Here is a 12,500-nt window from a genome sequence, read left to right as displayed (position 1 = left end):
TGTGTCTGATCCTGAGCTTCCTGTCCGTGTCTCCCTACCTGAGGACGGGGGTTTCGCCGCTCCTATCCTGGATCCTCCCAGAATGTTCCTTGTTGACGGCTTGGTATCCAGACTGCTTGTGGTCTTCAGCGTCGACGATCCGACCGCCTTCGCCCTCCCGCTCTGCGTCACGCTTCCTCCAGATCCCGGCCTCTGCACAGATCCTGCCGTCTTCCTGGTTTTACCCACCAAACTCTTCTTGTTCGCCTCCGAATCGGCCATGCATGCTCCAGGCTGCGGGGGCAACGGGGGTAGATCTTTGACGGGGGCTGGAGGAGGGTCGTGACGATTTGAGGGAAGAGGACTTGGAGGGAATTCATCTTCAGAATCAGCTGTGATGGACGGGCAGTCGTCGGTACACGGAGGGACGTCTGAATCCGAGGCGTTTGGGAGGGATTCGCTCACAGAAGTGGGCGGGGTTTCTTGGCTGAACGCTGACGTGCTGCTGCTGCTGTGATCCCGAGAGACGTTGTTGTTGTTGTTGTTGTTGTTGGAGAGGTCTGGAGACGTTGAGGGACCCACATGTTGGTGCTGGAACTCACAGGGTGACACCAGGCACAAGTCAACGTCGTGAGGCACGTCTAAAATCAGCTCCGACATGCCGTGGACGTGGTCCGCGGTGTTGGAGTCGTGTCCGTTAGAGTAGACGTTTCCCCGGATCTCAGCGGGGGCTTGCTCCAGAGACACCGACAGGGATTCATCTACCTACATATAAAAAGGTTAGAAAACTGTCAGAAGAACTATCATTTCACGGGAAGACTAGGGGTCGAGGAGTGAGAGAATTTGGTTAGGGATATTGCCAAATATCTGAAACAAAGTCCCAGAAACCTGCAGGTCCGCTGTGACTCGGACTACTTTTAAATCCAGGCTGAAGACTTTTGAACTAATTGAACTATTCACATCTCACACGGCACGGTAACTTTTATTATTCATGTTTTATAATCTTTGCTTTTTAATGTTTCTAATGTGTTTTATGCTCTTAATGTCTTTGAATTGCCTTGTGTTGAAAAGTGCTGTGTAAATTGTTGGAGGAAATATAACTTACTTTCCTATTCCTATGTCATATAACCACTGTTGGGACTGTGCGTGACCTTGCAGCTGCTTCCTCTTTAGATAGCAGGAGGCGGGGCATGATTCACTTTGTTTATCTACAGGTGGGAAGACACCTACTCTTGTCGTCCCACCTTTTGAGGGGGCAAAGAGCAACATCATCGTAAATGGGAATACCTGCATGTACAGAGACCTGCCGACACCAAACCGATTTACGACCAAGAGTGGGACTGCACTCAGACTATATAAGCTTGATGTGATTTCCTGTTCCTTTGAGCAGTATACCTCATGTCTGAGCTGAACCATATTCCTGTATGTGACTTAAAGGTCACCTATTCATTAAAATCCTCTTCTCCATGTCTCTTCTTCATCAACATGTGTCCCCTCTTCTTCATGTCTCTTCTTCATCAACATGTGTCCCCTCTTCTTCATGTCTCTTCTACATCAACATGTGTCCCCTCTTCTTCATATCTCTTCTACATCAACATGTGTCCCCTCTTCTTCATGTCTCTTCTACATCAACATGTGTCCCCTCTTCTTCATGTCTCTTCTACATCAACATGTGTCCCCTCTTCTTCATGTCTCTTCTACATCAACATGTGTCCCCTCTTCTTCATGTCTCTTCTACATCAACATGTGTCCCCTCTTCTTCATGTCTCTTCTACATCAACATGTGTCCCCTCTTCTTCATGTCTCTTCTACATCAACATGTGTCCCCTCTTCTTCATGTCTCTTCTACATCAACATGTGTCCCCTCTTCTTCATGTCTCTTCTACATCAACATGTGTCCCCTCTTCTTCATGTCTCTTCTACATCAACATGTGTCCCCTCTTCTTCATGTCTCTTCTACATCACATGTGTCCCCTCTTCTTCATGTCTCTTCTACATCAACATGTGTCCCCTCTTCTTCATGTCTCTTCTACATCAACATGTGTCCCCTCTTCTTCATGTCTCTTCTACATCAACATGTGTCCCCTCTTCTTCATGTCTCTTCTACATCAACATGTGTCCCCTCTTCTTCATGTCTCTTCTACATCAACATGTGTCCCCTCTTCTTCATGTCTCTTCTACATCAACATGTGTCCCCTCTTCTTCATGTCTCTTCTACATCAACATGTGTCCCCTCTTCTTCATGTCTCTTCTACATCAACATGTGTCCCCTCTTCTTCATGTCTCTTCTACATCAACATGTGTCCCCTCTTCTTCATGTCTCTTCTACATCAACATGTGTCCCCTCTTCTTCATGTCTCTTCTACATCAACATGTGTCCCCTCTTCTTCATGTCTCTTCTACATCAACATGTGTCCCCTCTTCTTCATGTCTCTTCTACATCAACATGTGTCCCCTCTTCTTCATGTCTCTTCTACATCAACATGTGTCCCCTCTTCTTCATGTTCTATAAAAACCTGTCTGAAAATGAGCTGATCAGATTTTGGCCACTTTGTGATGTCATAACGATGTGTTGTCTTGTGTAACCATTAGCCAATCAGCAACCAAGGTAACCCCCCCCCCCCCCCCTTATCACCTGAATCTCCTCCTAGAGCACCATTGAGTTCTTTGTAACCAAATCTCTCTCAGAGGGGCGTGGGGAGGGGCTCCTTATTTTAAAGTAACAGACAGAGAATCAGCACTTTGGAAACAGGGCTGAAACAGAGGGGATTATGGGTAATGCTGCAATGATCTGTTTGGTGTTTCAGCCAATCAGAGACAGGCTCTGGATATATCTGAGACCTGTGATATATTGATGAAAACAGTATGATAGGGGACCTTTAACTCTGCTCCTTCTTGTAAGAATAAATGAGTACCTGATTATTGATTCTCAAACCGGTGTCGAGTGATATTTTTCGAACAGAAATAAACCTGCCTTACCTCTGTGGACTGAGGGGATCCCAGTTCTGCCGGCATGGAGGTGATGGTGGTGGACGAGTCTCTGAAAGGACTGAGCGTCAGGAGGCTGGACTGTTTATCCTGAGAGGACGCAGAGTTCTCCAGAACACATCCTCGAGGGTCCTGGTTCAACTCCTCGAGGGTCAGATCGGATCCTACAGGTTCTGAGCAGCGAAACTTCTCCGGACTCTCCACAGAGTTCCCGTTGACCTGCGAGTTGTTCCCGTTGTCGTTTTCCAGCCGAAGATTCTCAAACTCGGCCGTCATGTCCTCGGGTGTCGAGACCTTCGAGCGATCCGCCTCCTTCTGGACTTCTGGTTCCTTTGAGCCTGGTTTACCTTTGGTCCCTTTATTCGTCGAGTCTTTCTTTGGGAGGGTCCCGTCTTTCTTGAGAGAGCCAAACTTGCCCGGTGCTTTCTTCACGTCGGTACTTCCTGTGGACGATGGTGGTTTCTTCACGTCGGTACTTCCTGTGGACGATGGTGGTTTCTTCACGTCGGTACTTCCTGTGGACGATGGTGGTTTCTTCACGTCGGTACTTCCTGTGGACGATGGTGGTTTCTTCACGTCGGTACTTCCTGTGGACAATGGTGGTTTCTTCACGTCGGTACTTCCTGTGGACGAGGGTGGCTTCTTCACGTCTGTACTTCCTGTGGACGATGGTGGTTTCTTCACGTCGGTACTTCCTGTGGACGATGGTGGTTTCTTCACGTCTTTAGAAGCTGGTTTTGATGGTTTCTTCTCCTCCGTCTTCACGTCCTTCTTGCCATCTTTTTTTGGTTCCGGCTTGAGATCTTTCTTTGGTTTAATACTTATCGTTTCCTTCTTCACGGTTTCTTTCTTCTTCTCTGCGTTCTCTTCTTTCTTCACAGACACCTTCTCGTCCTTCTTCTTCACGTCCTTCTTGTCTTCCTTTGACCCCTCTTTCTTTGGAACCAGCTTCTCAGCAGGTTTCGGAGGTTTTGCTTTAGAGTCTACCTCCTTTACTTTTGGCTTCTCCTCCCCATCCTTCCTGTCTTTCGGTCCGGCTTCACTTGCTGTCTTCGGCTTCGTCTTCACGTCCTGTTTCTTGAGATCCACTCTCTTGTCTTTCGGTAAGGCACTGCTGGGTCGGACCTCCCGGGTCTGGGACTTCAGACTCTCCCGACTCTCCGTTCGCTTTGGTGGTTTCTCCCTTTTCAGACTTTCTAGGTCCTTCAAACACACGACGGGATGTTTGAGGAATTCCAGATGTTTGAGTTTATCAAGTCCCTCCAGGATCCGGTTCTGCGGGGTGCAGCCCGGGAAAAGGACCCTGATGATCTTCTCCTGAGGACTCGATGGGTGCCAGACCAACAGAGCGCAGATTGAGGCGAGGCAACTTATCGGAAGTTCTTCAGACGGTGCATTCGACCCGCCGTTCGGCCAGTTCTGCATCAGGACTTCCAGGGTTTTACTCATGGGGTTCAGAGGGTACAGCTCCAGACGGCCCACCCCCATCTTCTGGAACAGGATCAGCGGCTCGATGCTGGGTCCGTTAGACCGGCTCAGAGGCTCGGGTTTGATTGAGAGGCTTTCTAAAAGCTGCAGAGCGAGCGCCGCCTGATCGCAGCTCTTCATCTCCGCCGGATCCACCTGTCAAAGATGGCAAAAATACACATCCTTTACTCAAGTAGAAGTACACACATCCTTTACTCAAGTAGAAGTACACACATCCTTTACTCAAGTAGAAGTACACACATCCTTTACTCAAGTAGAAGTACACACATCCTTTACTCAAGTAGAAGTACACACATCCTTTACTCAAGTAGAAGTACAGATACTCGTGTTTAAAAATACTCTGGTGAAAGTAGAAGTACTGACTAAACTTCTTTACTCAAGTCAAAGTAAAGAGGCTTTGAAATGTACTTCAGTAAAAAGTACCCATAACTAGCAGCTGTTTTAAAGAGTACCTGACCTCCCTTTATATTAATAGAACAATAATGTCATTGTTAGCTAATGAATGTTTCCATGCTGAACAACGGCAACATGACAACGTTTTCATTGGTCCCTCTTCTTTAGAGAAGACCAGGAAATGATGGATACACGGATCGTGTTCAAATCAATAGGCACGCAATGACTCTAAATAATAATGATCACGCCACCAAACACACATTCAAACTAAAGGAACCAGCCGGTTTGGAAAATGTGAGAAGTAGAAAGTACAGGTATTTGTGTTCAACATGTAAGAAGTAGAAAGTACAGGTATTTGAGTTCAACATGTAAGAAGTAGAAAGTACAGGTATTTGTGTTCAACATGTAAGAAGTAGAAAGTACAGGTATTTGAGTTCAACATGTAAGAAGTAGAAAGTACAGGTATTTGGGTTCAACATGTAAGAAGTAGAAAGTACAGGTATTTGAGTTCAACATGTAAGAAGTAGAAAGTACAGGTATTTGAGTTCAACATGTAAGAAGTAGAAAGTACAGGTATTTGGGTTCAACATGTAAGAAGTAGAAAGTACAGGTATTTGTGTTCAACATGTGAGAAGTAGAAAGTACAGGTATTTGTGTTCAACATGTAAGAAGTAGAAAGTACAGGTATTTGAGTTCAACATGTAAGAAGTAGAAAGTACAGGTATTTGAGTTCAACATGTAAGAAGTAGAAAGTACAGGTATTTGGGTTCAACATGTAAGAAGTAGAAAGTACAGGTATTTGTGTTCAACATGTAAGAAGTAGAAAGTACAGGTATTTGGGTTCAACATGTAAGAAGTAGAAAGTACAGGTATTTGGGTTCAACATGTAAGAAGTAGAAAGTACAGGTATTTGTGTTCAACATGTGAGAAGTAGAAAGTACAGGTATTTGTGTTCAACATGTAAGAAGTAGAAAGTACAGGTATTTGTGTTCAACATGTGAGAAGTAGAAAGTACAGGTATTTGTGTTCAACATGTAAGAAGTAGAAAGTACAGGTATTTGTGTTCAACATGTAAGAAGTAGAAAGTACAGGTATTTGGGTTCAACATGTAAGAAGTAGAAAGTACAGGTATTTGTGTTCAACATGTAAGAAGTAGAAAGTACAGGTATTTGAGTTCAACATGTAAGAAGTAGAAAGTACAGGTATTTGTGTTCAACATGTAAGAAGTAGAAAGTACAGGTATTTGTGTTCAACATGTAAGAAGTAGAAAGTACAGGTATTTGAGTTCAACATGTAAGAAGTAGAAAGTACAGGTATTTGTGTTCAACATGTAAGAAGTAGAAAGTACAGGTATTTGTGTTCAACATGTAAGAAGTAGAAAGTTCAGGTATTTGTGTTCAACATGTAAGAAGTAGAAAGTACAGGTATTTGTGTTCAACATGTAAGAAGTAGAAAGTACAGGTATTTGTGTTCAAAGTGTAAGAAGTAGAAAGTTCAGGTATTTGGGTTCAACATGTAAGAAGTAGAAAGTAAAAAGTCGTCAGAAAAATAAGTACTGAATGAAGTATTTGTACTCCACTACTTCCTACCTGTAAAGCCTTCAGTCTGTCGGGGGCGTTCAGGAAGACGACCCCTATCTCTGGGGAGATGAGGTTCTTCATCCAGTCCTCTTCAGTCTGGGATCCAGCTCCTTCTTCCTCTTGCTCGGCCACCTTCCTCTGCAGCAAACTGATCACGCCGGGCAGGTTGTCCACTCCGACGTGGGTCAGCAGCACCGAGTCGATCCGATCAAGGTGCCGAACGAGTTTCCAGAAGCAGGACCGGGTGTCAGAGCCGCCGTTCACCAGCACGTTAAACCCGTTCACGGCGAAGAACGCGGATCCCCCTCGTCCGCCGGGGAAAACGTAGCAGCAGGGCCTCGAAAGCTTCAGGAAACCAACGGTGCTCGGAGGCTCCAGGAGCTCAAAGGGCGATTCGGGCTCCAGAGATTCGGACAAGTACTCCAGGAACTCCTGCAGACCCTCCATCTGTGGGAGCACCGGCGGGGGGTTCACCTGCACCGTCAGGAGGTCCTGCAGGGGGTCCAGAGCCGGGTGGGACCAGAGACCCAGGTCCGGACAACTGAGGGTCAGATGGGCCTTTAGAGCGGGGTCTGCAGAACCCAACACCTTCACCACCTGAGGAACAGAGAGCAGATAGAGAGGACAGGTTGGAAAATGGAATGATTCCAATCATGACACAAAACGGGATATTTACTCAAGTACTGAACTTAAGGACAACTGTGAGATACGTTTACTTAAAGTGGACCTATCATGCTATATTATAATAATATAGTGTAGGACCATACCTATATAAGGCATATTTATACTTATTTTTTTTCAAAATACCAAACAGATCATGCATTTTAGCCATGCCTCATTTTGCTCTATTTGACATTTTCTAGCTCTGTTTTAGCAAGGGCTGATTCAGTGAGAACAGCACCATCTACAGGCCTGGCATATGTACTACAGCGTCTCCAGCGCTTTAGAACGGCAATGGCCGTGGCTGTCTCCTCCTGATTGGTGGAGTTGGCCCAATAGCCGTAGCGCCACCGTCCTGACGTCAGGACAGTGTTCAAATCTGGATCAGTTTTTATCAGATCCGTTGCAGCCCCTTTTTTAGAGATTTGGGTATGGAGGAAAATAGAGAGGGTTGTGTTTTCTGACACTTGGTGAGTTCCCTGGAACACCGGGGACACATATTCATGTAGAAAAGACGTACACAAGTGCATTTTGCATGATAGGTCCCCTTTAACTTGAGTATTTACATTTTACATTTACTTCTACTTTTACTCAAGTACAAGATCTGAGTACTTCTACTTTCACTAAATTTTAAAAAGTGTTCAGAACCATTAAATTAAGAATCCTGATAATATCGATGATCTGACCTCTTCCTCTGTGAAGATGTGCAGGAAGTCTCTGAAGGAGAAGCGTCCTTTCTGCAGCACGATGTCTCCGGACGCCTCCTCACACTGACCCGCCAGAACCAGCAGCTTGTGACGGGACGGGTCCAGAACCAGCCTCCGGACCTGAGGCACACACACACACACACATTAATATCACATCACACACTGTTATATTACAACACACACTTAAACAAACAGATCATGCACACACTGCACTATCAGGGGATCTACTATGATCATTTGTTAATAGTCAGCTGCAAATATGGTTTGACCTGCAACAAAAGGTTTCTTTACAGTTTTGTGTAGTACTATGTGTCCCTAATAACATACTAAAAGTACTTTTCCAGATGGCGTCAAAGATGGCCCAAAATTCCTTAAAATACCCTAACTCCTTCATAATTTATTCTAGACAAGTACTTTTTTGTCTAAACTTGAGTTTTGGGGGCCGAGAAATCTATTGGAAATGTCCAAATTGCAATAATATGATTACTGTTGGGGAAATATTTTCCAAGGCCCATAACTGTGACCCAGTTTATCAGTTTGTACTGACCTCACTGAGCACACGCACCTGTAACCTTGGCTGCTGTGCTCTCAGTGTTGTGTCTCCCTGCTCCTGCCTGTTGGCGTCAGCTGATAGAGGTGTTATGGTTTTATCTTGTTCTGCACAATGTTGATTATTCTCTCAGAACTAGCTAAATACACGGGTCTGGGGAAGAGCTCTTCAGAATTGATTGTGGCATCTCAACCGTGTGGTCAGACCGTGGCCCGTGACATGTTTTGTGAATTCTCCGGCCGAAGCTCCAAATAAACCGTCAGTGTTTGCCATCAAAGCTCCAGCTCTCCATCGTGTCTCTCTCTGAGTCCTGACTCCTATTGCTTCAGAAGTTTCCCCCACAATTACATAATTTTTAAATCCAATATTTTGGTGATTTCTTTCATATATGCAGGCGCCTATAAAGGGGGATCTGTACCAAACATGGAATTTGTATTAAGCCTGTAGCATGCTGTTTGTAGGCCTGGACTTCTCTGCAGCTCCACAATATTTTCACATATTTAGCCTTTAACAAAAAATGTACTGACAGCGTTTTGGAAGCTGCACTTGTCCATATTGACATTTTGATAAAATTACAATAAACTAAAAACCCTTTTTGTAATATCACATACATTTAATCCTCAGATAAGTAATGTTTTCACCTCGGAGCAGACGAAGTCCTGAGCCGGATTCACAACAACCTGGGTGTCCAAAACGTCTCCATGATGCTGCAGAGTCCTCTGACCTGGAGAGGGAGACAAGACACACTCTACTTTAAAGAGTCCTCTCCTGCTGATGTTCAGGTGTATATCAGTATGTAGTGTCTCTACTTTAAAGAGTCCTCTCCTGCTGATGTTCAGGTGTATATCAGTATGTAGTGTCTCTACTTTAAAGAGTCCTCTCCTGCTGATGTTCAGGTGTGTATCAGTATGTAGTGTCTCTACTTTAAAGAGTCCTCTCCTGCTGATGTTCAGGTGTATATCAGTATGTAGTGTCTCTACTTTAAAGAGTCCTCTCCTGCTGATGTTCAGGTGTATATCAGTATGTAGTGTCTCTACTTTAAAGAGTCCTCTCCTGCTGATGTTCAGGTGTATATCAGTATGTAGTGTCTCTACTTTAAAGAGTCCTCTCCTGCTGATGTTCAGGTGTATATCAGTATGTAGTGTCTCTACTTTAAAGAGTCCTCTCCTGCTGGTGTTCAGGTGTATATCAGTATGTAGTGTCTCTACTTTAAAGAGTCCTCTCCTGCTGATGTTCGGGTGTATATCAGTATGTAGTGTCTCTACTTTAAAGAGTCCTCTCCTGCTGATGTTCGGGTGTATATCAGTATGTAGTGTCTCTACTTTAAAGAGTCCTCTCCTGCTGATGTTCGGGTGTATATCAGTATGTAGTGTCTCTACTTTAAAGAGTCCTCTCCTGCTGATGTTCAGGTGTATATCAGTATGTAGTGTCTCTACTTTAAAGAGTCCTCTCCTGCTGATGTTCGGGTGTATATCAGTATGTAGTGTCTCTACTTTAAAGAGTCCTCTCCTGCTGATGTTCGGGTGTATATCAGTATGTAGTGTCTCTACTTTAAAGAGTCCTCTCCTGCTGATGTTCGGGTGTATATCAGTATGTAGTGTCTCTACTTTAAAGAGTCCTCTCCTGCTGATGCTCAGGTGTATATCAGTATGTAGTGTCTCTACTTTAAAGAGTCCTCTCCTGCTGATGATCAGGTGTATATCAGTATGTAGTGTCTCTACTTTAAAGAGTCCTCTCCTGCTGATGTTCAGGTGTATATCAGTATGTAGTGTCTCTACTTTAAAGAGTCCTCTCCTGCTGATGTTCAGGTGTATATCAGTGTGTAGTGTCTCTACTTTAAAGAGTCCTCTCCTGCTGATGTTCAGGTGTATATCAGTATGTAGTGTCTCTACTTTAAAGAGTCCTCTCCTGCTGGTGTTCAGGTGTATATCAGTATGTAGTGTCTCTACTTTAAAGAGTCCTCTCCTGCTGATGTTCGGGTGTATATCAGTATGTAGTGTCTCTACTTTAAAGAGTCCTCTCCTGCTGATGTTCAGGTGTATATCAGTATGTAGTGTCTCTACTTTAAAGAGTCCTCTCCTGCTGATGTTCGGGTGTATATCAGTATGTAGTGTCTCTACTTTAAAGAGTCCTCTCCTGCTGATGCTCAGGTGTATATCAGTATGTAGTGTCTCTACTTTAAAGAGTCCTCTCCTGCTGATGTTCAGGTGTATATCAGTATGTAGTGTCTCTACTTTAAAGAGTCCTCTCCTGCTGGTGTTCAGGTGTATATCAGTATGTAGTGTCTCTACTTTAAAGAGTCCTCTCCTGCTGATGTTCGGGTGTATATCAGTATGTAGTGTCTCTACTTTAAAGAGTCCTCTCCTGCTGATGTTCAGGTGTATATCAGTATGTAGTGTCTCTACTTTAAAGAGTCCTCTCCTGCTGATGTTCGGGTGTATATCAGTATGTAGTGTCTCTACTTTAAAGAGTCCTCTCCTGCTGATGCTCAGGTGTATATCAGTATGTAGTGTCTCTACTTTAAAGAGTCCTCTCCTGCTGATGATCAGGTGTATATCAGTATGTAGTGTCTCTACTTTAAAGAGTCCTCTCCTGCTGATGTTCAGGTGTATATCAGTATGTAGTGTCTCTACTTTAAAGAGTCCTCTCCTGCTGATGTTCAGGTGTATATCAGTGTGTAGTGTCTCTACTTTAAAGAGTCCTCTCCTGCTGATGTTCAGGTGTATATCAGTATGTAGTGTCTCTACTTTAAAGAGTCCTCTCCTGCTGATGTTCAGGTGTATATCAGTATGTAGTGTCTCTACTTTAAAGAGTCCTCTCCTGCTGATGATCAGGTGTATATCAGTATGTAGTGTCTCTACTTTAAAGAGTCCTCTCCTGCTGATGTTCGGGTGTATATCAGTATGTAGTGTCTCTACTTTAAAGAGTCCTCTCCTGCTGATGTTCAGGTGTATATCAGTATGTAGTGTCTCTACTTTAAAGAGTCCTCTCCTGCTGATGTTCAGGTGTATATCAGTATGTAGTGTCTCTACTTTAAAGAGTCCTCTCCTGCTGATGTTCAGGTGTATATCAGTATGTAGTGTCTCTACTTTAAAGAGTCCTCTCCTGCTGATGTTCAGGTGTATATCAGTATGTAGTGTCTCTACTTTAAAGAGTCCTCTCCTGCTGGTGTTCAGGTGTATATCAGTATGTAGTGTCTCTACTTTAAAGAGTCCTCTCCTGCTGATGTTCGGGTGTATATCAGTATGTAGTGTCTCTACTTTAAAGAGTCCTCTCCTGCTGATGTTCGGGTGTATATCAGTATGTAGTGTCTCTACTTTAAAGAGTCCTCTCCTGCTGATGTTCGGGGTGTATATCAGTATGTAGTGTCTCTACTTTAAAGAGTCCTCTCCTGCTGATGTTCAGGTGTATATCAGTATGTAGTGTCTCTACTTTAAAGAGTCCTCTCCTGCTGATGTTCGGGTGTATATCAGTATGTAGTGTCTCTACTTTAAAGAGTCCTCTCCTGCTGATGTTCGGGTGTATATCAGTATGTAGTGTCTCTACTTTAAAGAGTCCTCTCCTGCTGATGTTCGGGTGTATATCAGTATGTAGTGTCTCTACTTTAAAGAGTCCTCTCCTGCTGATGTTCGGGTGTATATCAGTATGTAGTGTCTCTACTTTAAAGAGTCCTCTCCTGCTGATGTTCAGGTGTATATCAGTATGTAGTGTCTCTACTTTAAAGAGTCCTCTCCTGCTGATGTTCGGGTGTATATCAGTATGTAGTGTCTCTACTTTAAAGAGTCCTCTCCTGCTGATGCTCAGGTGTATATCAGTATGTAGTGTCTCTACTTTAAAGAGTCCTCTCCTGCTGATGTTCAGGTGTATATCAGTATGTAGTGTCTCTACTTTAAAGAGTCCTCTCCTGCTGGTGTTCAGGTGTATATCAGTATGTAGTGTCTCTACTTTAAAGAGTCCTCTCCTGCTGATGTTCAGGTGTATATCAGTATGTAGTGTCTCTACTTTAAAGAGTCCTCTCCTGCTGATGTTCAGGTGTATATCAGTATGTAGTGTCTCTACTTTAAAGAGTCCTCTCCTGCTGATGTTCGGGTGTATATCAGTATGTAGTGTCTCTACTTTAAAGAGTCCTCTCCTGCTGATGCTCAGGTGTATATC

At 44.0% G+C, this 12,500-nt stretch overlaps 1 protein-coding gene across 3 annotated transcripts in view; it reads right to left on the bottom strand.

The window, feature by feature from the left end:
• Positions 1 to 38: 38 nt before the first annotated feature.
• The window catches only part of map1sa (microtubule-associated protein 1Sa), a gene marked incomplete at its 3' end in the record, with an annotated part of 19,404 nt that continues 6,942 nt past the window's right edge, over positions 39 to 12,500 (bottom strand). Inside the window, 6 exon segments of one of the 3 annotated variants that reach the window (XM_034117386.1) lie at positions 39 to 744; positions 2,959 to 3,626; positions 3,663 to 4,590; positions 6,438 to 7,025; positions 7,775 to 7,915; positions 8,987 to 9,069. In XM_034117386.1, coding sequence (XP_033973277.1) covers positions 39 to 744; positions 2,959 to 3,626; positions 3,663 to 4,590; positions 6,438 to 7,025; positions 7,775 to 7,915; positions 8,987 to 9,069 — 3,114 coding nt within the window. 3 annotated transcript variants of the gene reach the window in all.

The sequence above is a fragment of the Trematomus bernacchii genome, unplaced genomic scaffold (assembly GCF_902827165.1).
Source record: "Trematomus bernacchii unplaced genomic scaffold, fTreBer1.1, whole genome shotgun sequence".
Taxonomy (NCBI): domain Eukaryota; kingdom Metazoa; phylum Chordata; class Actinopteri; order Perciformes; family Nototheniidae; genus Trematomus; species Trematomus bernacchii.
The sequence above is the reverse complement of the archived record's forward strand: the minus strand, read 5'-3'. Positions and strand labels throughout refer to the sequence as shown.